The sequence below is a fragment of the Heterocephalus glaber genome, unplaced genomic scaffold (genome assembly GCF_053883595.1).
Source record: "Heterocephalus glaber isolate CG9 unplaced genomic scaffold, H.glaber_assembly_v1.0 deba00001773, whole genome shotgun sequence".
Lineage (NCBI taxonomy): Eukaryota > Metazoa > Chordata > Mammalia > Rodentia > Bathyergidae > Heterocephalus > Heterocephalus glaber.
Window position 1 is genome coordinate 10,700,542 of NW_028258463.1, and position 21,975 is coordinate 10,722,516.

Genomic DNA, 21,975 nt, shown 5'->3' on the forward strand with positions numbered 1-21,975 from the left:
TCTATGTAGCAAAACAGTTGCAAAGGTTTCATGGCTTTGGTGGATAGCCAGTTGCCACATATTATGCAGAGTGGGCTTGGAGAATGTGAATCACCTGTTGTGATGAACCCATAATTTAAGTAGAATTCTGGTATTTTCTTTTAAATGCAACTTTCTTTTTGTTGGCATCCCAGAGTCTTTCCTAGTCTCAGCGTTAGGTCCCGCCCCCCTTTCAAAGAAGCTCCACAATGATGTTTGTTTTTTACTCGTTTTGGAGAGGGGCTATTAAGACTGTAACTGAGACAAGTGTGCTATGTGGCAAAGAGCCACAGACAGAACGTGCGTGTATGCAGTACGTGTCTGATTCTGGCTTAAAGCTGCTACCAGAGGCAGCTGTCCAATTGAACTACAGCAACTTACTTGCTGCTATAAAGCCTGCCACCAGATGCAGCTGAATTGTCACTTGCCACTCACTGATAGGGTTTTGATGAGTCTCAAGCAATTGACTTAACATGGTCTCAGTCCAGTGAAACCTCTCTGCTAATGCTAATCTGTATCTGCAGCTGCTCCCCAGTACTAGCATCACTGCCTCGGCTCCACCTCAGATCATCAGGCATTAGATTCTCCCCAGGAGCCACAGCCTAGATCCCTCACAGGCACAGTTCACAGTAGGGTTCATGACACACAGAGACACACAGAGACCACGAGGTCTTTCAGAATCACCCAGCAGGTTAGCAGCAGAATTGGGACTCTTGCCCAGAGTTTCTGGAGCCAACTCCTCCAATCTTTTCCATTGTGTGAGATGCCCATTTGTGTGGGTGTTTACTTTCCATGGCTAAGAGAGACTACTACCTAGAGATAGAGTTAGCTTGGCCAGTGGTTCTAAAAGATAGACAACAAGAGCTCTCAGGAGCTTTCTGTGTAGCCAAATGGAGATCACTGTGTTCAAGAGTTTTTTCAAAACCCAAAAAAATAGAATTGTTTTATTATTAATGATTTTCCCAGTTATAGCCTAGAAGTTATAGCCTTTTTTGTCATATTGTAAAAGTTTTCCAAACATAGGAGTAAAAATGTATTCAGTACAATTCAGGGTCCACAAAGCACCTGCGTCCCAGCCACTGTGCCCTGCTCCTGGGCCTTTCAGGAAGCCCCACCTCTGGCCAGGCTTCCTGGAAGAGTAGTTCTAGCCAGGGGCCTCCACTGCCACCCCCCAGAGGAAGGGCAAGACTTTCTAGTGACTCCCCAGGAAAGTTGCATCTTTGAAAACCACATCCTTTCTTTTTTTTTTTTTTTTTTTTTTTTTTGGTACCAGGGATCGAACTTGGGATCTTGTGCTTGCAAGGCAGGCGCCAGAACCACTGAGCTAAATCCCCGCCCTTAAAAAGCACATCCTTTCTTCCCCAATCCCACTCCAGGAGGATCCCTGACACCTACAGGATTTCCTCCAAACATCAGATTTGCCAAAGTTCTCCTTATCTATCTTACCATGGCCCTGCCTACATCTCCCTGTAAACTAAGGTTAGTTAAATCCAAATGTTTCATAGGACGAGGGAGTTCCTCTGAGACCCTCCATATGTGGGACACTCCAGGAGTGCTGGTGCTGGTGAGGCCATGTATTTCCCAAAGTCTACCCCCTGCTCTTTACCATCTATAAGTGAGACGGGCTACTTGGTCGCCCCATCCAGACATGGAAGGTGTTGGCCATCGTGTCCAACAGGGGGCACCCTCCTGGCCCTGGGCTGCAAAGCATGGTTTCATACAAAAAGCTTTACAAGCGATCAGGTGGTCAGGCGGGACTTGGCAAGTTGCAGAGACATGCAGGTATGCAAACAGGGTCTGAGTGCAAGGCACAATATATGCTGGGGAAAGGAGCCTGTGGATGACCCAGAGAGGCCCGGTGCCTGGATTCCTGGCCTGCAGCCCCTGTCTCTGCTCAGCTCTTAGCCACAGCCCAAGATGTAGAGATTCTGAGATGAGTGATCGCTGTGTTTGAAAGGGAGCTTATGTTCCCAGGGAAGATTTACAGCACCTCCTTGTCAGGGAAATGAAGAAGGAGAAAGGGGAATATTTATGAGCCTGAAATCATAATAAACCTCGGTGCTTAGAGAAAACATAAAGAGCTTGGAGAGACCTGCAGGGTTTGGCGCCCAAACACTTGGCTTCAGTTCCCACCTGCTGTTCTGTGCCTGTGAGCACATCTTTCCTTTCCCCGGGTCTCAGACTCCTCGTCTGTAAAGTGGGAGAGGCTGGGCCAGATCACTGGGAAGACACCTTCTAGGCCAACGGTCTAAGGAAGCTGCATCTTCTGGGACCTTCTGTAATGCTGGTCCTGTTCTAACTCTGACACCATTAGCTCCAAGGCCCTAGCGTAACTGAGAAACTGATTTTTCCCCATTTTATCTCATATTACTTAATTAGAAATTAATTATCTCTATGTAGTTAGTGGCTACCATATTGGACAGAACTGAGCTAGGATTCTGGATCCAAAGATCTGCTCTGTCCTGTCTAATGTGTTTATCAAGCAAGGAACGTGGTGGAAACACTTTGCCCAGAAACCATTGCTGCTTGGCACACAATTGCCCTGAGGCCCCCCTCCCTGGGCACTACAGGGCTCTGACACCTTACCCACCCGCCCACCAGGAGCCATAGCAGAACATTCGTGTCTCCACGGTCAGGCCAGCAGCCCTGACTGCCAGGCGGACCTGCAGGATCCTGTCCTGGGAGCCCCAGGCAGCTTCAGATCTAGTCCTCTCTTCATCACTTCTTGGCCAGCCCAAAGGGCACATACTTGATAGAAACATTATCTCAGCTCATTTAGGAAAAGCTACACTCGGGAGGGGGTGGTTCAAAGCGGGGTCCTCTCTCTCCTCGTCCCCCATCATGGCTGATCCTTCCCTGTGTCTCTCACACTGAGCCCGTACTCTTCCTGGCCACTGCTGTTGTCTTGGCTGAGACCCTGTTAGCATCCTCCTCCTGCCTTTCTGCTGCCCGGTCTACGCTCCTCGGCGAAGCTCTCTAAAATACCACTCTGGCCATGTCATCCTTGGGCTCAAATCCTGCCTCAGCCCTCCCACTGCCTTTTGGAGAAGATCCAAGGCCCCCCTCGATCCAATGCCTCCCTCCCATTTGAGTCTGCCCCTCAATCTCTCTCATAGGAACCTGCCACTCTAGCCAGCAGGGCCAGCGAGGCCTCTCGCATGTGCCCAATGGTCCCCTGCCGGCCCCACACAGTACTACCTGCCCTGTGCCCCTAGGTCCTCTTCAAACTCCACAGCCCGAGGCAAACTCCACCAGCTATAAGAAGCCTTTGGGGGCCCCTGAGCGAGCCACCTCTCCCACTCTGTGTTCGTGTTTATTCTTTCTGCGTAGAAACTGGGTGGTGCAGCACGATGGTCAAAATAACACTGCTGTGTGACTAGACTTGGGTGCAAATCTTTGTCCTTGCACATAATCCTGGACAGCTGATTTAACCACCCTTGACTCTTCGGTTCCCCAGGTCTAAACTGGACACAAAGCCAATCTTACAAGGTGGTCGTAGAAACCAAGTTAAATTTTGTAAGATGCTCGACATGGTTCGGTGGACCCTTGACTTATGAACTCAATCTGTTCCCTAGGGCTGGTTGTAACTCAAGTTGGTCAATGAAGGCTCAGGCTCCTCTACACAGCCTTCCAAGTCTCTCTCCTGTACACAGGCAGCTCTCAGAGTCCTTAGAGAGACCCTGGCCCAGGAATTCTCCGTTAACCCCACACAGGAAAGGACGTTGTCATGTTCCTTCCAGAACTCTTTAAGGGTTAAATCTGTTCTGAGACCATCTGGAAGCTCAAGCAACTGGCATTCAGGTCATAACTCAAGACTTTGATCATAAGTTAAAACTAAAATTCTGGTTATAACGCAAGTTGTTCATATGTTGTAACTCGAGGGTCCACTGTGTCCTAAATGCTCAATAAGTGGTCATGATTGCCGTTGCTGGTATATTATTATTATCATTATCAATGTTACCATTGTCTGTGCCCCTTATTGAGGAAGGAGGGGCCTCATGTGCACGTTCTTAGCTCTCCTTCTAGTTCTGCACATCCAGATGTGGGGACCTCCTGCACTTTTGGGCGTCCCCTGAACCTAGCAGTAGCTTGCAAGGAGTGAGACTGCATACGAACTGACGGCATCTCTGGCCCTTGAAGTCCTCAGCTGGAGCCCCAGTCCCGCTAGCTCCTAGCTGTACAACTTTGGGCAAGTCTCTGGGCCTCAGTTTCCTCATTTATAAAGTGAACCGAATAATGACACCTTGCTGGTGGATTGTTGCCAGGGTTACATGAGGCTCAGGGGGACGAGCACTGGGTCAGCCGGCCTCGAAGGCAGAGCCTGCACCTCCTACGCACTCAGAGAAAAGTCCCTGGCTGCATGAACGCATGAATGGATGATACCACTGTGCCAGCTGTAATGAGCCTACGGTGGGTTTATGACAGGATTATTCTCAATTATACCATAGTTTGGCGGAGGTTTCTGGCATAATCATCTGCTCTTCTCTTGATTCTTTTATTGCTTGGCTCTGGTTTTAACTGGATGATGGCATACGGCCCTTTTTCATGAACGCCTCTCAACCCTCAAGGGAAGACAGAAGGGGCGTAACAGCCCACAAAGGATCTGGGCACATGGCTCTCACGCCCAGCTGAGCAGAACCAGGCTATGGCTGCACCAGCGCAAGCGACAAGTGGAGAAAGGTGAACTGGCAGGCCTGTTGCAAGAGGATTTATTTACGGGACATCTAAGAACACAACCCTGCGAGGAGCATGGATGCCCAGAGCCGTCGCCAGACGGCATTGCAGGTGGTCCCGCTTCCAGGCGCCCTTCCCTCTGGGGGCCGCCAGACCCCACGACGGTGAAGCCTCACAGGAGGAGGCACCAGGGACTTCAGAAGTGGCCCAGCACACAGGGCACGCGGACAGTGTGAGGCACGCAGACCGAGCAGGGTGCACTGGGCAGAGCAGAAGGAGCAGGACACGGGCTACAGGGCAGCCTGTGGGGAGAATCACCCGGGCAGGGTCAGCGAGGGCTCCAGGTCAGCGGCCGATCTCGCCAGCCCTACCCCAGACGCCTCCCCGCGGGCCCACAGGCCAGCTTGTCCCCTGGTACCCTCGCTGCGACCTCCCTCACCGTGGCTTAACCAACCCCTCCACCGTCCTTGCCCACCCCACCACTGCCAGCGTGGCGTCCGGCGTGGCCTCCTTTGGTCGCCAAGCCAATCACGTTCCTCCCCTGCCAGGCCTGCGGGGGGAGCCCCGTCGGTGCCTGGGAGCTTCCTCAGTAGGACCTGCGGGTCCTGCTCTGGCCCCAACCTCACCCACCGTCCTGACCCCAGAGCCCCAGCACTTGACCTTCTGCCACTCTTCCGAAGACCACGCTGCCCAGGCCACGGGGCTCTTCCCTTCTTCCCTTCTTCCTCTCCCCTCATGTCTGCTCTTGCCCAAGCGCCCAGCTCACCTGCCACACCCTCCTGGAAGCATGCCCCACCTCTGAACCCCAGTGGCCCTAGGTCCCTCTCCCAGGGCAGCTGGTAACTGTTTGGTGTGGCTGTCTCCCCTCAGGCCCTGAGGCCACACCCAGGACGTGCCACCTTGCCTCCTGACACAGGCCCAGCGCTTAGCAAGAATGTGTTGAAGAAGAGGAAACAACAGACGGTGTGGGAAATACCCACAGCAGAAGGAAACAGCAGACAGGCTGGGGCTCAAGCCCAGGAACAACGCAGATGGAGATCAAATCACTTAGAAGCCAAATGGGCAGCCCGGGCCCCTATACAGCCTGAAACGGATTCATTTGTCTGGCACCAAAAATAAAAAATGTTTTCATCTGGATAACTTAGCATTTTTTTAAGATCCACATTGCCGGCTTTTTTAAATCCTCGAATGAGGCGCCAGCTCCCTGGAGTCTACAGCAGCCCATGATGTAAGCATGCGCGCAGTCAATGCCTGGCCCTGTGCACGTCTGACTTTGCTGCACCTGCCCAGGAGGATAAGATTCTGGATGATGGGCCCGGGGTGGGGCTTGCTCAGCATGCCGGAGGCCCCCGGTTCCATCCCCAGCACCTCTGAAAAAACAGGATTCAGAAGGGCATAGAAGCAAGGGTAAATGTAGCACCGGAAACTGCTACAGCCAGACAGCCCACCGGTGGCCAGAGCCCAGCAGTCTCCTGAGCCCGGACAGCCACACGTCCTGCCCGGCTCCCGGCACAGCATCGAGGGCCCCGGCCTACTTTCCTGACTCGGTTCTCCTCGCTGCCCTCAGGGGTGATCGTCCTGAAACACGGCTGTGAGTGCTCACTGCCTCGCAGGAGAAATACTCCCTGGGCATTACCGTGTGCCGGCCAAGACCAGGGTCCCCGAATCCCCTCCATCATCTCTGCATTCTAGGTGTTTACCACTTGGTGGGGAAATGAAGTGATCTTTCCTACCTGAACAAAACAGCAAGGCCTCTCACTTGCCAATAAAAGTAAAAGGTGGTGGCTCCTCCCACCCACGTGACCTCTGTGTCTCTCTGTAAACGGAGCCACGTTAAGCTGCCTGTTGTCATCTCAAAGTCCCCAAACCTCTCCCGAGTACAAGCCCTGGCGGCCTTTCTGCCAGTCTCGACAACACATGCGAAAAATTTGATAGTGACCAAGTGCCTGCCGCCCTCCACAAGGGCTGCTCCGCACACCCAGAAGGAGTTTGTCCAGAGCGGTCTCCCATGGCCAGATTCAGGGTGACAGCCTGGCCTTTGCAGAGCGTGCCCACTTCCCCACGGCTTCTCATTCGGGACAGGGGTCCAGGCTGATGTCCCCGGACGGTGGATCCGTCGCTTCCCGTCACCTCCCGAGCCCTCGCACACACGCATGGAGCCACCCCCAGCCACTCACTTGCAGTCCTCGCTGTCCAGCAGGCCCCGGTACGTGTTGATCTCGCACTCCAGCCGCGCCCGCACGTCCAGCAGCACCTGGTACTCCTGGTTCTGCCGCTCCAGGTCAGCCCGGATCTCCGCCAGCTGCGCCTCCACGTTGCCGATCAGGCCCTGCATCTGGGCCAGCTGCGAGCCGTAGTGGGCCTCGGTCTCTGTCAGCGTGTTCTCCAGGGAGTCCCCCTAAGACGAAGGAAAGACCCAGCCCTGACGACCGGCTACTTTCCACAGTCCATGGCCTGGTTCTGTGTGTGTGCTTTGGGCATGATCCCAGCTTCCTTAAGTCACTCTTTGTCACTGGGTTTCCATGGAAACTGAGGAAAGACTGAGTGACTTGCTCAAGGTCAGACACCTGATATATGTTTGAACTCAAGTCCTAGGTCTGGTTCTAAATCCCATCTCTCTTCTATAACCTCAATCTGGCTCCGGGCTTTGGATTTGAAGCTCCCCGAGGGCACCACTTAAGACTGCTTCTCAACCCTGGCTGTACATAAGCCCCAGACCCAGGTCCCGTCTGCAGAGAATTTGGTTGTTTGTCCAGAGAAGAACCTGGGTATCAGGACTTTTTCTGTCTCTATGGTGATGCTGAGACCTGAGATTTGGAAGGGCAGACTATGTAGAGAAGCGGCCTGCTTACAGAACACGTTTGAGAGCGTCCCCCTGACCCACAGAAGAATCTGCGCCCTGGTCCTTTTGTCTCCGAGCTGGCTCTTGGGACAACCCTCCCTCCGGGGACGTTAGTGGGGAGCGTCCACGGCGGTGAGACCCGGCCTCCCGCCCTCCCTGAAGGCCTGTTCCTGCGGTACTGCCTCGGACCCAGAGTGAGGAGACGCTCACCAGGCTGCTCTGGGCCTTCAGCTCGATCTCCAGTGTGTTGGCCGTTCGCTTCAGGTCGATGATGTCTGACTGATAGTTCTGAAGTTGCACAGAGCTCGTGGCCACCTGCTGGCTCAGCTCCTCCGTCTGCGGGGGAGGACAGAGATGGCTGGGGAGCCTCTCTGGGGGCCCTGAGGAGCCAGGAGAGGACAGGCGCCCACCTGTGTGCTGAACCACTGCTCCACGTCCCTGTGCTTGGCCTCCACCACGGCCTCGTACTGACGCCTCATCTCCTCCAGCATGCTGGCCAGGTCCGCTGGGGGCGCAGCAGCCACCTCAATGTCCAGGTGGTCCCCAAGCTGGCTTCGGAGCTCAGCCACTTCCTGAAAAGCCACAAGACCCGGGCAAGTGAGAAAATCGCACACTCTCAGCTCTCCTCCAGGGAGATGAAACAGGCGACAAAACAGGTGCTGACGATCTCGGGGTGCGGGGGGCGCTGGATGGTCTCCCAGCTCCAGTGAGACCCCCCGAGACACCCACCGCCTGTCACTGGGGCGGGAGCCAGGAGAGAGGCAGGCTTGGTGTGGCCCACATGGCTGAAACGGGAAACCCATGCCTCGGCTTCACTGTCGCCACCCAGCCTGTTCATCTGAAGGAGGCTGGCAGCACGGGACTGCCCTGGCTTCGAGGCCCTGGTGAGAGCGGCCACTCCCCAGGCGTAGGCGCCCATGAGAGAAAGTTGTCTCCGAGGCCGCCTGCGGGTGCATGCGGCTGTCTCATTAGCGGCTCCTGGTGCGGTGCCCAGCTCTCTGGGGGAAGTGGGGTGAGTCATGCACCCAAGGGCACCCAGGGAGTATGGCTGATGGGCTGTTGCTTTGTGCTCAGCCCCAGGAACCCAGCCAAGATCAGAGACGCGTGTTCATTCAGATCCCAAGCTGAGAGGCTGAGCGTTGACCCGGGGGAAGAGGAACAGACAGCGCAGCCCTGGTGGGCTGTGGGACATCTGCAGGGGATGGAGACAGAGACAGCAAAGCGCTACCCTGTGCATTTGGAAGACAGCGACAAAGCAGAGCAAGGATGAAAGCAGAGAAGAAGAAACCACTGCAGACAGGCTCTCTCCACTCTCCCTACGCTGCACGCGAGGGGCGCAGGGCAGTGACCGGAACTGGGTCAAGTCCCAGGAACAGTAAGTGGCAGGCCTGGGATCTCCAGCCACAACTCTCCAACCCCAAACCCCATCTTCCTCCCACCCGGCCCCCGGGGGCCACCCCAGCTTCACTTCCGGTCTCACCTCCTCATGGCTCCTCTTGAGGCAGAGCAGCTCCTCCCTCAGCGACTCCACCTGCGCCTCCAGGTCGGACTTGCACAGGGTCAGCTCGTCCAGGATCCTGCGCAGGCCGTTGATGTCCGACTCCACCAGCTGCCGCAGGGACAGCTCTGTCTCGTACCTGCACAAGGTCAGAGTCAGCCTGCGAGGGCCAGAACTGCGCACGGAACCCAGGGAGGGCCTGGGGCTGCTGCACCTTCCAGTGCTGCTCCTCGGTGAAGCTGAGAAAGCCCCCCGAGACTGTGGGGAGACGCCCCCCTCGGGCTCCCATCCCCTGCCCAGACTCACTTGGTGCGGAAGTCGTCGGCAGCCAGCTTGGCGTTATCAATGTGCACCAGCAGCCTGGTGTTGTCTGCCTTGGTTAACAGAACCTGCAGGCCAAGATCCACGGAGGGAGTTAGTCCAGGACACAAGGAAGGAGAAAGAACCCAAAGAGGAGAAGACAGTCGCAGAGGCAGCCCTCTTCGCTGGAACTCCAGGACAGACAGACAGCCACCTCTCCCTGGAGAGCTTGAGACAGACTTGTCAAGCACCAGGGGACAGCCCAGCCTCTGACCTGCATTGTCTCCCTGGGTCCTCTTGACCACCCCGTTAGAGAAGAACCATTATTACCCCATCTGCACACTTGGAAACTGAGGCCTGGAGAATCAAAGGGACTCCCTGAAGTCAGCGGCTGAGCAGCAACTTGGCCCAGCGCTCTGCCCACATCAGGAGCTCTGGAGTGCTCAGGTTACCAGAGAACCTCAAGCCCTGGGGCTGGCTCAAGGAATTGGCTCAGATCCGGAAGGCCAGCCAGGCCAGGGCCTCCCAGCATGTGCTGCTGCTGGCCCGCACCTTCTGCTGCAGCTCCTCGATGGTCCGGAAGTAGGGCTGGTAATCAGGGCTCTTCCCCATAGGCGGCTGCTGCTGGCTGGCCTCCCGGAGGTGCTTCTCCAGCTCCTCATTCTCCCGCTCCAGCAGCCGCACCCTGTCCAGGTAGCTGGCCAGGCGCTCGTTCAGGAACTGCAGGGTTTCCCGATCATTTTGTATGTAGGAAACCTCAGGCCACCGCGTATAGGAGCCCATGGAGCTAGAGAGGCTGCTGGGTGCTGGACCAGGAGCTGGACAGGTGGCTCTGGGGGAGGCAGCTGGCTGGTGGGCAGGCGGGGGTGAGCAGAGGAACACCACCCACAGCTCGGGCCAGCAGCTTCCGCTGGAGCAAGGCAGCTCTCAGCAGAGATCGGCAAAGGTTTGGATGCAGAGCTGGGTAGGCTTTCTCCTCCACCACCACTACCAGGATGTCTGCAGCCCCATCCTGCCTCGCCCGTTTTATACCCTTGGAGTCAGCAGACTCTCACTAGAAAGTCATCCTGGGGGGACCGTGATGTTTACACTCAGCCCCAGAGGAAGCTGTTCATTAATTTGTAATTTGGTTTCCAATGAGAAGTTCCTCTCCTCATAAAAGAGCCCAAGCTTGTCATTTGGCTAAAGCAGGACTCGGGGCTCCTGTCCTTGATCACCGGGTGAGAGCTTCCTGACACATCTTCAAAAGGTCAGCTCCGTGTCGGGGCCCTCATTACTGGGCCGCCTCTCCCCTGCCCCGGGGAGGGCAACCCATCCACCGAGAGGCCACTGCCCCTTAACGACCACAGTCCCTGTGGGAAGAGGCCCGACCCTGAGCAAGGAGTCCACGGGTGACAAGAGAGGTGCAGCACCGACAGTGGCATCGGTCCAGGAGGACAGGAAAACCACCCCCCAGGCGCTCAAGGTGTCATCTCCCACCAAGGGGAACAAGAGACAAATCAGACGCCTGAGCCTCGGTAGTGCGAGGTTTCTCTTACACGAGAAGCCCAAAGTATAAATAAAGAGCAAAATGAAAGACAGACGATAGGAAGCAGGGAGAGGTCTTTTGCAAAAGGGAAGAGGGCCGAGAGATGGAGGGGGGAGAGGGGGGACCTAAAAAGAATGAAGATGTGTTCTGTGCTCGCACCAGCTGCCCACGAGGAATCCAATCATCGTATACAGCAAACATGAACTCATAAAAATTTTTAGAGACGAAGACACAGAAAGAGAACCTAGGAATCGGGTCATCTCTTCACTGGATAGCACAGAGACTCTGAGAGCTGAGGCCACTCACCTGAGAAAGCAGGTCAGTGTCAGGCACACCTCCAGGGGACAGGCGTGGCATCCACTCAGGGAAGCCCAGAGCTGTGGAGGACCAGGGCCTATGGTCTGGGAGCAGGCCGGACCCGACCGCTCTTCCCTCCTGCACTGGTGGACGGGAGGCTCTCAGTGGGGCCCCAGAGGCCAAAAGCAAAGTGCATCAGCCCCTGATGGAGGCCCGGGGCCAAGCTCAGCCAGGGGACAGCACGTGTACAATCCCAGCTGAAATCCAGTCCAGTTGGCCTGCAAGGAAAAACACCACGCACCCCTTTCATGGCTTAAGAAAAGTCAAAGTAGAGACACTCGCTGCCTTCTAACTTGCCCCTTGACCTTGGGAAAGTCACTTTGCCTCTCTGGGGTGGAAAGATGCTTTGATTCTCTGGGCCTCCGTGTCTTCATGATGACGGAAAGGATTTAATTACAGAATCCCTCACTTTGGTTTCCTGTTCCAACCGTGATCCCGGTACCTTTGAAAGAAGCTTCCGATATTAAAAATGGAAACAAAACAAATAAATGAACATAACAGTAGGAAGGGGAATTAGGGAAAACAGGTACAAATCAGAATCACACACGTGCATTCATCTATGTATATTTATGTACGAAATAACCTCGGAGATGAGTATAGAAGTCACTTCCCTGGTCACTTCCCTGAGACAAAAATTGCATGTTACAGGCCGGGGAATATAGCTCAGTGGCACTGGGCCTGCCTTGCAAGCACAAGGTCCTGAGTTTGCTCCCCAGTACCAAAAAAAAGAATCGCATGTTACCAAAGAGAAACGAACTGAAGGGCCGGGGATTTAGCTCAGTGGTTCCGGCACCTGCCTCACAAGCGCAAGGTCCTGAGTTCAATCCCCGGTACCAAAAAAAAAAAAAGGCAATGAGAAACAAACTGAGAACAAAAAACTGTCTTTGGAAATAAAAATATAACTGAAACTTAAAATTCGGTTCAAAGGTTTGAACTTAAAAGAGCGAAAAGGCGGGTGCAATGAGGTCTATACACGTGGTCCACGGCGCCAAAGCTCAGGCCTGTGACAGTCGCCCTGAGCCCTCCGCTCCCAGGTAGGCAGCCAAACTGACTCCACCGAACAAACGAGCCTGCAACCCTAGAGAGCCTTCGCACATCCCAGTGCAACCCCCTGAGGCAGCTCGACTGGTGGCCAGAGCAGGCATGAGCCGTTTCTGAAGGTCTCCAGGTCCTCGCATTGGGCAGGCAAGGCCAAGAACACCTGGCCACATGGAAACTGGGTCAGAATTGCATAGCACAAGTCCGAGAAATGTTCTCGACAGGCAGGGTGACACTCGGCCTGCTTATTTCCATCTGGAAGGAAGCTGGGATGGGTCTGGAAGGGGCTTGTGCCACCCAGAAAGCCATTAGGAAGCGTGTGATTTACACAAAACTGACCTCACGGGGCCGTGTGTCAGGGGGGCTTCACGTCCTGCCAACCGTGACGTCCCTGCGACCGGTCAGAGCTGGGACTCGATACTGCCTCAGCTCGTTGCCTGTCCACCCTAGCTGGCCTGCTTTGCCTTGCACATGGTTGCTGCCTGGAAGGAAACCACAGAAGCGAAATTCCAGACATGGAAAGTGTAGCTTCGATCCAGGCACCCAACTGAAAGAGTGAACGTGGACCAGTTTCCAGATGCCCATGGGACGCTCAGCTAGGCACTGGGGACATTATAGGACCGGAAGTGTCACGGTCTCTACCTTTCTCAGGAGGAATCAGAGACACAGAAAACAACTGTGACCTGCTGGCACTCCTGTACCCACTGAGCGGGGCCTGGGACTCGAACCCAGTCTGGCTCCACAGTCACCACCCCTTGGGAGACCCCAGGTGTTCTCGATGCCCTCAGCATTCACCGAGGTATCTCATGGGTGGACGGGTGAGGCACGGACCGATGTGGGTGCTCCCGGGACCTCAGCCTGAGTGTGCTGTGTTCAGAACACCCTTTCCAAACGGACATGTCCCAGGCATCCCAGCAGGGAAGGGCGAGGGTGGACGCAGCTCGCTAAGCCAGCACTGAGGACAGCCCTTCCCCACACCAAGGCCCTGACTCTGCCCCTCCAGGGTGGGACAGGCCGGCAGCAGCAAGTGCGCCTCCTTCCTGGCGCTCCTGTGCAGGGCAGCCCTGCCCCTGGTGCCCGCCACACTGCCTGCACATGTCAGCGCCCGTAGGGGGTTTGGGGAGGGCCTAGACTTCCACCCCCACGTCGGGAGCCTGAGCCCCAGCAAAGCCAGCCAAGCTGGTCGGAGAAGGCGGAAGCAGGGGCAGGGCTCGGCTGCCTGGGGCAGCCCCTTTCCGACTCCATTCTGCACCTCACACTGTTACGGCCTCTGATGTCACCAAGGCCCCCTCGCAAGTGTCCTTGGCATCACCGAAGTGCACATGGCCGGGTGGCGATGAGCAGGCCTCAGCTCACCCTTGTCCCTTCCACCAGGACTGGGAATCGGCCTTGTCTGTTTGGAGAGGACATCTGGGCACAAACAGAGCCCACTCCTCTGCCTGTCACATGCTCATCAGGTGCCCAGTCCCTCAGAAACATACAGGGTCCCCCAAGGGCAAGAACCCTTGGGTTCTGAGTGCAAGTCCCAAGGGCAGGCGCACTGTCTCCTGTGAGTGATAGGAAGCCGGAAGGGCTTCATGATCAGGCTGCAAGGAAAGAGGGGTGATATGAATGTACCCCAGAAAGTACCCTGAGAACAGACACTACACCACGGTGCTCACAGGGGCCAAACATGGGACCTGAGATGCTTCCCGTAGTGCTGACCCAGTCGAACCAGTCCTACTCTGGGGCCCCAGGGGCCAGGCACACCAGGACTGGTCCCACCTGTCACCACACCAAAAACCTGGAGAAACCAAGCAGTGTCACCATCGGCCTCTGCCCACCCAGATCAGGGACGTAGTGACCTTGTCGTCTCCAGGGTCCACTTAATCAGCCAAGTCACCCGCTGACCCCAGCCTGGACACAAACCAACACAGGAACCATGTGACCCAGAGCAAACGCACTTTATTGTTCCACCAGCAGGAGCCTGTGCTGCATATCAAAGTCTCCTGGAACACCCAGGAAGCAAAGCTGACCCAGGAGCCGGCAGAGGGCAGAGACCCTGCGCCTCTGAAAAGCTGGGGAGTCTTGGCCACCAGGGCAGCCACCTTCATGCCCGGCTCCGAGAAACTGCAGTGCGGATCTGCAGCGAGCTCTCGCAGGGCCTGACCTGGGCTACAGATGGAGAGAGGAGATTGGGCTATGAGTCGGGGTGAGTAGAAGCCAGGTCCAAACCTGGACACAGGGGCCTGGGCCTTCCGGGTCAGCTGCTCTCAGAAGCGGCCCCCCGGGCAGGGCACACAAACAGGGCGGGGGCTGCAGGTGGTGCGGACGGTGCCGGGACTGCAGGAGGCCGGAGGCAGACAGGGCAGGCAGGACTTGGAGGGCACGTGGTCAGGGCCACATGGGTTGCAGGGGAGCCTAGGAGAGAGAAAGAGCCAGATCACTGCGATTTCCGGCTGCTGCTCTCAGTGTCTCCAAGCAGATCCCAGAATACCCAAACTGGGAGGCACCTTAAAGATCACCTAGTCCTGCCCCTTTGTTCTGTCAACAGGGGAAACAGACGCAGAGAGGAAGGGGTCCGGCTGGAGTTGAAGGATGACACCGACCAGGATCAGAGGGCCTCCCGGGCCCATGCCATCTCCCCAGAGCTTAGGAGGCCGCAGGGACCCTGCAGCAACACTCACTTGCAGTCCTCGCTCTCCAGCAGGCCCCGGTACGTGCTGATCTCGCACTCCAGCCGCGCCCGCACGTCCAGCAGCACCTGGTACTCCTGGTTCTGCCGCTCCAGGTCAGCCCGGATCTCCGCCAGCTTTGCCTCCACATTGCCGATCAGGCCTTGCATCTGGGACAGCTGCGAGCCGTAGCGGGCCTCGGTCTCCACCAGGGTGGACTCCAGAGCATCTCTCTGAGAGGGCAAGGGTCACGGAGGAGGAGGACTTTAGACCAGGAGGGAGTAAGGAGGAGCTCTGGTTCTGAGAGAGGCTCAGCATCTAAGGACAGGAACTCAGAATCACTTCAAACCATGACAAACCACTGTGAGGTGTCTCATTTGCAAACCCGCCTCTGTGGCCAGCTGCACCCGGAGAGAACTCCTATTTGTGGCACCTTGGAGTAGCTGACCACTGCCCCAAGAGAGGAGCCCCAGCTGGCACGTGTCGGTTGGTCTGGGCATCTTCTCTTTTCCCACTGGGCACTTGTGACTGGGCTCGGCCCTCACCCCTGCCTGGTTCGGAGAAGGCCTGAAGCCCCAGCACTGAACCTCTGGCGCCTACCTATGGTCAGAGCGTGGAGCTGGGGGCTGTGCACCTCGGGGCTCACCATGCTGTGCTGCGCCTGCAGCTTGATCTCCAGGGCATTGACCGTGCGTCTCAGCTCGATGATGTCCACCTGGCAGTTCTGCAGCTGCTCCGAGCTCGACACCACCTGCTGGTTCAGCTCCTCAGTCTGCAACCACACAGAAGACCTGGTCAGGGGCCTCAGAGGCTCAGCCCCAAAGATCCACAGAGCTATTTAGAATCAGGAGTCCAGAAGGGTTTCGTCCCCAGCCCAATTCAGTCCTGGCGTCCTCACTTCGTAGAGGACAGCATCCGGCCCAAGGTGGCACGCTGAGGTCTGAACAGCACGCCTCAAACTAAGGTTTCCTGGCTCAGCGCCAGCGTCCATTCCGTGCACCCCAACAGTGCTCTGTTCCTACCTGGGAGTCGAACCAGTCCTCTGCCTCCCGGCGGTTGTTCTCCACCAGGGTCTCGTACTGGCACCGCATCTCATCCAGAACACGGTTCAGGTCCACAGGCGGGGCTGCGTCTACCTCAACATTGAGCCGGTCACCGAGCTGGCAGCGCAGGGAGTTCACTTCCTGCACACAGACCAAGGTCAGTCCTAAGTTCCCAGGTGGCTGCCTCCCATGCTCACCCACTCCCCGTGCCCACCTCCTCGTGGTTCTTCTTGAGGCAGAGCAGCTCCTCCTTCAGTGACTCCACCTGCGCCTCCAGGTCGGACTTGCACAGGGTCAGGTCATCCAGGATCCTGCGCAGGCCATTGATGTCCGACTCCACCAGCTGCCGCAGGGACAGCTCAGTCTCGTACCTGCAGGCACAGAACGGGAAACCTGCAACTGCATTTCCTTTTGTACTTAGCCCCCGCCCCAGACCAGCCTGTCGTGGGTCCTCTGCGCCTCAGCACTGGGTGTGGGCACCCCAGGTCCGTAAGGCCCAGCCAAGGCGAGTGGGCGCTCACTTGGTCCTGAAGTCATCTGCAGCCAGCTTGGCATTGTCGATCTGCACCACCAGCCTGGCGTTCTCTGCCTTACTGCACAGGGTCTGGGGACATAAAGAAGTGGCTTTAGCACACACAAGGACATTTCTGCTGCTGGGAGCTCCCAGAGCTGGCAGGTGCTGCCCCCGGAGGGAGGCGCTTGCAGGCCCTGGACTCCTGCAGGCTCATAGGCAGCTGCAGGATCAGACTGTGGACCTCCAAGGTCCCCCTAAAGAGGCCATGCATGACCTGTAGCCCGAGCTGGAGAGAAGGCCTGACCTGGTACACTGAGGCTCCTTCCTGCCTGCCTTCCAGGCCACCTGGGGCCCAAGGCAGGTCATTGCTGACAGCAATCCTCCGGTTATAAATGGTCCCTCTCCACACCTTGCTGTGACTTTCAGGGGCTGGGGCCTGGGCAAGAAGGAAACTTAGGGGAAAACTGCCCTGCACTAAATGCATCAAATCCAATATTTGCACCTTTAAAAAACTGAGAAATTAAAGCTTAGAAAGTAGTCAGCAGTGCAAAGGTCACACAGCCAGCTGGCTTCATGGAATGCATACTGAATCTCTGGCTCTACTCATTATCCTTGGGGCCAGTTGAGCAACCAGAGCCCTGGTGTTCTGGTGTGTCCTCCAGCAGCACCAGGCTCCCAGGCAGCCAAAGCCCCCCTGCCCCTCACCTTCTTCTGCAGCTCCTCGATGGTTCGGAAGTAGGACTGGTAGTCCGGGCACATGTAGGGCACCTGCTGCTCACACCACTCACGGATGCGCCTCTCCAGCTCCGAGTTCTCCCGCTCCAGCTGCCGCACCTTCTCCAGGTAGCTGGCCAGCCGGTCGTTTAGGGACTGCATGGTCTCCTTCTCGCTGCCCGTAAGGACACCCTCCCCGAACCAGCCCCCAGCCATGCCGTAGCTGGTGGCAAAGCCTCCGACAGGGAGGCAGGGAACAGGGAGGCAACCAGCAGCCCCAAAGCTGCTTCTGCCCAGCCCTGCTGGGCACACGGAGAAGCTGTGGAGCCCATGGGGCAGCTTGCAGGAGCTGCTGGAGTACACGGTGGCCACGCGGGTGGAACCCCCAGCAGCCCCTCCAGGGCTCTTGAGGGACCCCGTGGAGAAGCTGGCCTTGAGGCATTTGGAAGCCATGGCCACAGCCGCTGGACACGAGCGGAGCAGCAAATGTCTGGCACCAGACACCCTGACACAGAAGCACTCTGGGCCGGGATTTATACCTCCACCCCAGTGGGCGTCGGTTGGGCCTTACAAAGTGTTTTCTCCTCATTAAAGTTAATCCCACTTTCTATCAAAACCCCTCATTAACCTATTAGTTAGCTTCCCGAGAACATTTCCCGCCTCATAAAACGGGAGCCCCGTTGGACGGGTCACTCCCACTGCCCGTGCTCCTGGGAAGACGGAGTCTCCTCAGTTCTTCAAAGGGGCCTGTCATCAGGGCTGCACCTCAGCCCCCTCGTCAAGCTGCGTGCGAGTCCCCACCATCCTGCCTTCTCTAGCTTCATCCCCTTTGATGGGCTGGCTGGGAGGGAAGAGCAGGGGATAGGGGACTTTCAGCCTTCGTGAGCTAAGCGACATAGAAGGCTCTCCAGCTGGCCCGGGAGACCTGGCCAGGGTGACCCATCCTCCCAGTTTCCCCAGGACTGTGCTGGTCTTCATGTACTGTAAGGAGCCTTCCAGCCTGGGCCTAAACAGGCAACTGGTCAACCCCAACACATGGCTGTTGGTGGACAGATCCCTCCCTGGCTAGGAGGTCCGTTCTGGTGGTGATGGAGCCCTAGCTCCAGCCAGAGTGACTGGAGGCCTATCCATCGGGCACCTCCCCGGGTGACACCTAGACCCGTATCTAGCAGGGCATGTCTTCCCCAGCCCTGGGTGGGCAATGGAGAAGTTTGCAGGCTAGATCCTGAGGAGAGGGGACAGGGCTTTGAAGCACGGGTACAGAGCCTGCCCTTCCCAGTTGTAGCTCTGCCAGGGAGGGAGGTGGCCGACCAGGGCCTGGACAGCTTGCCAAGGCATCTACCAAGGGCCTCCTGCGAGTGGGACCTGCAGGAGGCTCTGAGAGCCCTGTGGGACTCTGGTCCCACAGTTTGGGGTCCTGTGACTCCAGCTATCTTCCTGTAAGGACAGCGACTGTGTGCTGAGGGCCGGCAGAGAAGCAGGCACTTAGCACCTCTCACCCTTTTCCCTTCATTCCCAGAACAGCTCTGCTCGCCTGAACTTAGGATTCCCATTGTGAGCCAAAGGGGCCGAGACGCAGGGATGGTGAGCACTCACTCAGGGCCCCCGGCCAAGCCTGGAGTCCTGTCCTGGCTGCTGGACTTGACAGAGGCTGCAGAGAACAGCAAGGGCGTGACGGGGGCGGGCGTCACACCCACTGGTGTCCCGGAAGACACAGTACCAGGATGACAGCTGAATTTGTGGGTTTCAATCCCAGCCCTGCCACAGACTGACCGACTTCACTTCTCTCTGTTTCCTCTCTGTGAAGTGGGAAGAAGATAAGAGGCCCTGCTCCCTAAGGTTGCCACAAGGACTGAGTTTGGAGAATCTCAAGCAGCGTCTGCTCCCACTACATGCTCCCTGGGCCAGCTGCTGTGCCTTCCGGTCCCCACGCCAGTGCTGTCTTGTTGTGCTGAGCCGCTGTCACTAAGGTGTGTGGATGGGCTCCGGGAACACTGGCCACTGGCCCCTGGCCAGGTGCATGGTCTGGGGGCCCGCAGAGACAGAGCTCTCATGAGTCACCTTGCCCTTCCTACACCTGGACCTGGTGTGCCAGCACTGGCCCAGCATAATCCTAGGTCCCGTGGCTGCCTCCGTGCAAAGGACACAGCCAAGCCCAAAGCCTGGCTGAACCCTGTGCAGTGTCTGTGTCTCCCACCCTGTGGGTGCAGCGTCCACCCGGCTCTGCTGAGCTGAGGCCTCCTGAGCACTTGCACGCCCCACCCTGGGGCCATAAGACAGCAGGAAGGCTAGGGAAGCCTCACGCCCTGTGAGTGCAGGGGACATGTGGGATCCTAGGCAGGGCTCCACACTTGTGTTGTGCAGAGGGGATCCAGGAGTGCTTGACTCTGAATGCTCAGTCTCGAATTCAACAGCTTCCTGAGACCCATATCACTGATGGACCCAGTTCACAGATGGGTAAACTGAGGCTTGTGGTGTTGAAGGAGCCTGCCAAGGTTGCCCAGCTAGCGGACAGTAGAGTCGGCAGAATAAGCACCTGGTCAGGTGTGCTGTCAGGTCAGCCCTGCACACCCACCGCAGCCCCGATGTGGACAGAAGGGTGCAGACTCCCGCAGGAACACCCAGCGCTCCTTCCAGCCTTCCGGCTCCAGGCTCAGGCCCATACCCACTGCCTCTGGCCCCAGGCCCAGCCAGTCCTCCTCCCTGGAGCCCACTGTGCCCTCCCAACACCGAGCACCATGGCAGTGACTGGTGGGGTCCTTTGTCCACTGGTCAGCTGGATCCTCTGCCTGTCTTGCCCTTCTGCCCATCTTCCCAGGACACAGGGAGGGGCTGCCCTGGGGACGGACTGGGGCTGCTTTTGAACCCTCTGTGCTGCCCAGCACAGGGCTGGGCTCCTAGGTGTTTCACAGTGAGTGTGGCAATGAACACACAGCTTGCTCGTGGTAAATTGTGTTACGCAAAGAAACAGAAGTGTTCTGAGACTAGAAAGGGAGAGAAGGAAGGGAAGGAAAAAAAAAACGAGTAAGGATGGGTGAGAAAAACAGTCTTAGGGCCGGAGATTTAGCTCAGTGGTTTAGTTGCCTGCTGCGAAGGCGCAAGGACCCGAGTTCGATCCCTGGTAACAAAAAAAAAAAAAAAAAGAAAAGAAAAACAGTCTTCCTCCTCCTTGTCTGGCAGCTCGAGGCTCTGAGCCCGGGAGGGACCAGGCATCTGTGCCATGAGCAGAACCTGCCCACCAAGCAGATCTGTGGTGGGGACAAATGCCACCTCTCCTCGGGACACCACGCCATCAGCTGACCAGAGCTAAAGGTGTGGCTAAAACTTCTTGATAGGATTTTTTAGATAACATGATTTTAAAAACATGTAAGTAATGTTCTTAAAGCTACAGAGCACCCTGTTGATTGTTCTGGTCTAATTCTACTCTTTCTTAGCATTCTTTTTAAAAGAACCAAATCCCCTACCAGCAAGCACGAACACCGTTTAGCAAGTTCCGTAATAACTTTCCTTCCAGATCTTTGCACTCTGCTCAGATGGGGACTGGGCTGTCCACAGAATACCCCATGGACACACTCGGCCATGATCTACTGTAGCCTTTGCCCTTTATCTGCCCTTCTTTGACAGTTTCCATCAAATCCCAGCCCCCTAAAGCCTTTGATCTTGCTCCCCCTCTATAGAGCCCCATGCCTCCTGGCCCCAGTTCCTGCCACGCCCAGCCCAATCCTGGATCGGGGAAACTGGGCCTGTTGGTCACCATGGATCCAGCTGCTCTCTCCCCTGCTGAGCCTGGCAACAGTTAGCCCGGGATTTGCTCCAAGTGGAGTGTAGAGCACACTGCCTCCCCTTTGACCCATTCATGAGTGAGATATGTGGATGAGTAAGATGTCACTTCCAAAGAGGACTAAAAAGATCAGCCACTGTGAAATCAAGTCACTTGGCCACTCTGGGGAGATTTTGTGGGATGCAATGCTTCACACCCTCTCTCTGCTGACATTCCGGAAACTGGAGTCAAAGACTCCAAAGGCATCCCAGGACCGATGCAGGTGCTCAATACAAGTTGGAGCCATGGGGCTGCCCTTGTGTAAGAGCCTGAGCGTCCTCTGAAAACTGTAGGGAGCCTGAAAAGTGACAGTCACGATTCCGCCAGCCATCTGCCCACGCACTTTGGCAGAGTGAGCCGTCCCAGACGGACGGAAGGCTGAGTCCATCTGCGCCCTGGCTGATCCCCCAAGGTGTGAGGTTCTGCACATACCCAGCCTGCACCCGCTTCCCTGAGCCAAGGGCCACAGCTAAGGGCCCAGGGCAGGGGTGGACAGAGAGTGCAGGGCAGGGAGGAGGACCACCAGGACAGGACTCCAACATCCTGCCTCATGCAGAGCAGAGCATGGCCACCCGGTGGGGCTTCCTGCTCCCACCCCGAGTTCGGGGACTTTTCATTTAATACCAACACTAGCACCCACCACATCTGGGGCCACACTGTCCCATTGGAACCTCCCAGATGCCCCATTTCTGGGCGGAACCACTGAGACCAGTAGAGTGCCAGGACATGAGATACCCTACAAGCGGCAGAGCCCGCCCCATGCAGGACGCGTTCTGCCTGCACCCAGCCTCCCCCTGGGGCCCTTTGGCCACACTGCTGGCTGGTCCAGCAGGAGGTGACACATCTGGGCCAGGCTTTCTCGTGGCAAGGCCTTGCTTGGCCTCCAGCAAGGGCCCAGAGGCAGACCTAGATCGCTGGGTGCTGGCCCGGCCTCCCCACTACCCGCTGTGTAGCCTGGGTCAAGCCACCAACTGC

The 21,975-nt window shown here is 56.8% G+C and overlaps 2 protein-coding genes across 2 annotated transcripts; both read right to left on the reverse strand.

Moving 5' to 3' along the window:
• Positions 1-1,234: 1,234 nt before the first annotated feature.
• On the reverse strand, positions 1,235-14,348 carry LOC101726336 (keratin, type I cuticular Ha2). Its single transcript, XM_087202218.1, is given in 11 exon segments — positions 1,235-4,994; positions 6,870-7,090; positions 7,745-7,870; positions 7,945-8,106; positions 9,015-9,171; positions 9,339-9,421; positions 9,885-10,139; positions 10,141-10,365; positions 11,167-11,237; positions 14,020-14,038; positions 14,271-14,348. Coding segments are annotated over 11 exon segments (1,503 nt in total). The 3' UTR covers positions 1,235-4,888.
• On the reverse strand, positions 14,183-17,681 carry Krt35 (keratin 35). The gene is made up of 7 exons (XM_004859401.2): positions 17,172-17,681; positions 16,474-16,556; positions 16,167-16,323; positions 15,932-16,093; positions 15,556-15,681; positions 14,922-15,142; positions 14,183-14,655 (listed from the first exon to the last, which is right to left on the reverse strand). Exons 1-7 carry the CDS (start codon positions 17,631-17,633, stop codon positions 14,508-14,510), a joined length of 1,359 nt encoding a protein of 452 aa, XP_004859458.1. The 5' UTR covers positions 17,634-17,681; the 3' UTR covers positions 14,183-14,507.
• Positions 17,682-21,975: the final 4,294 nt, after the last annotated feature.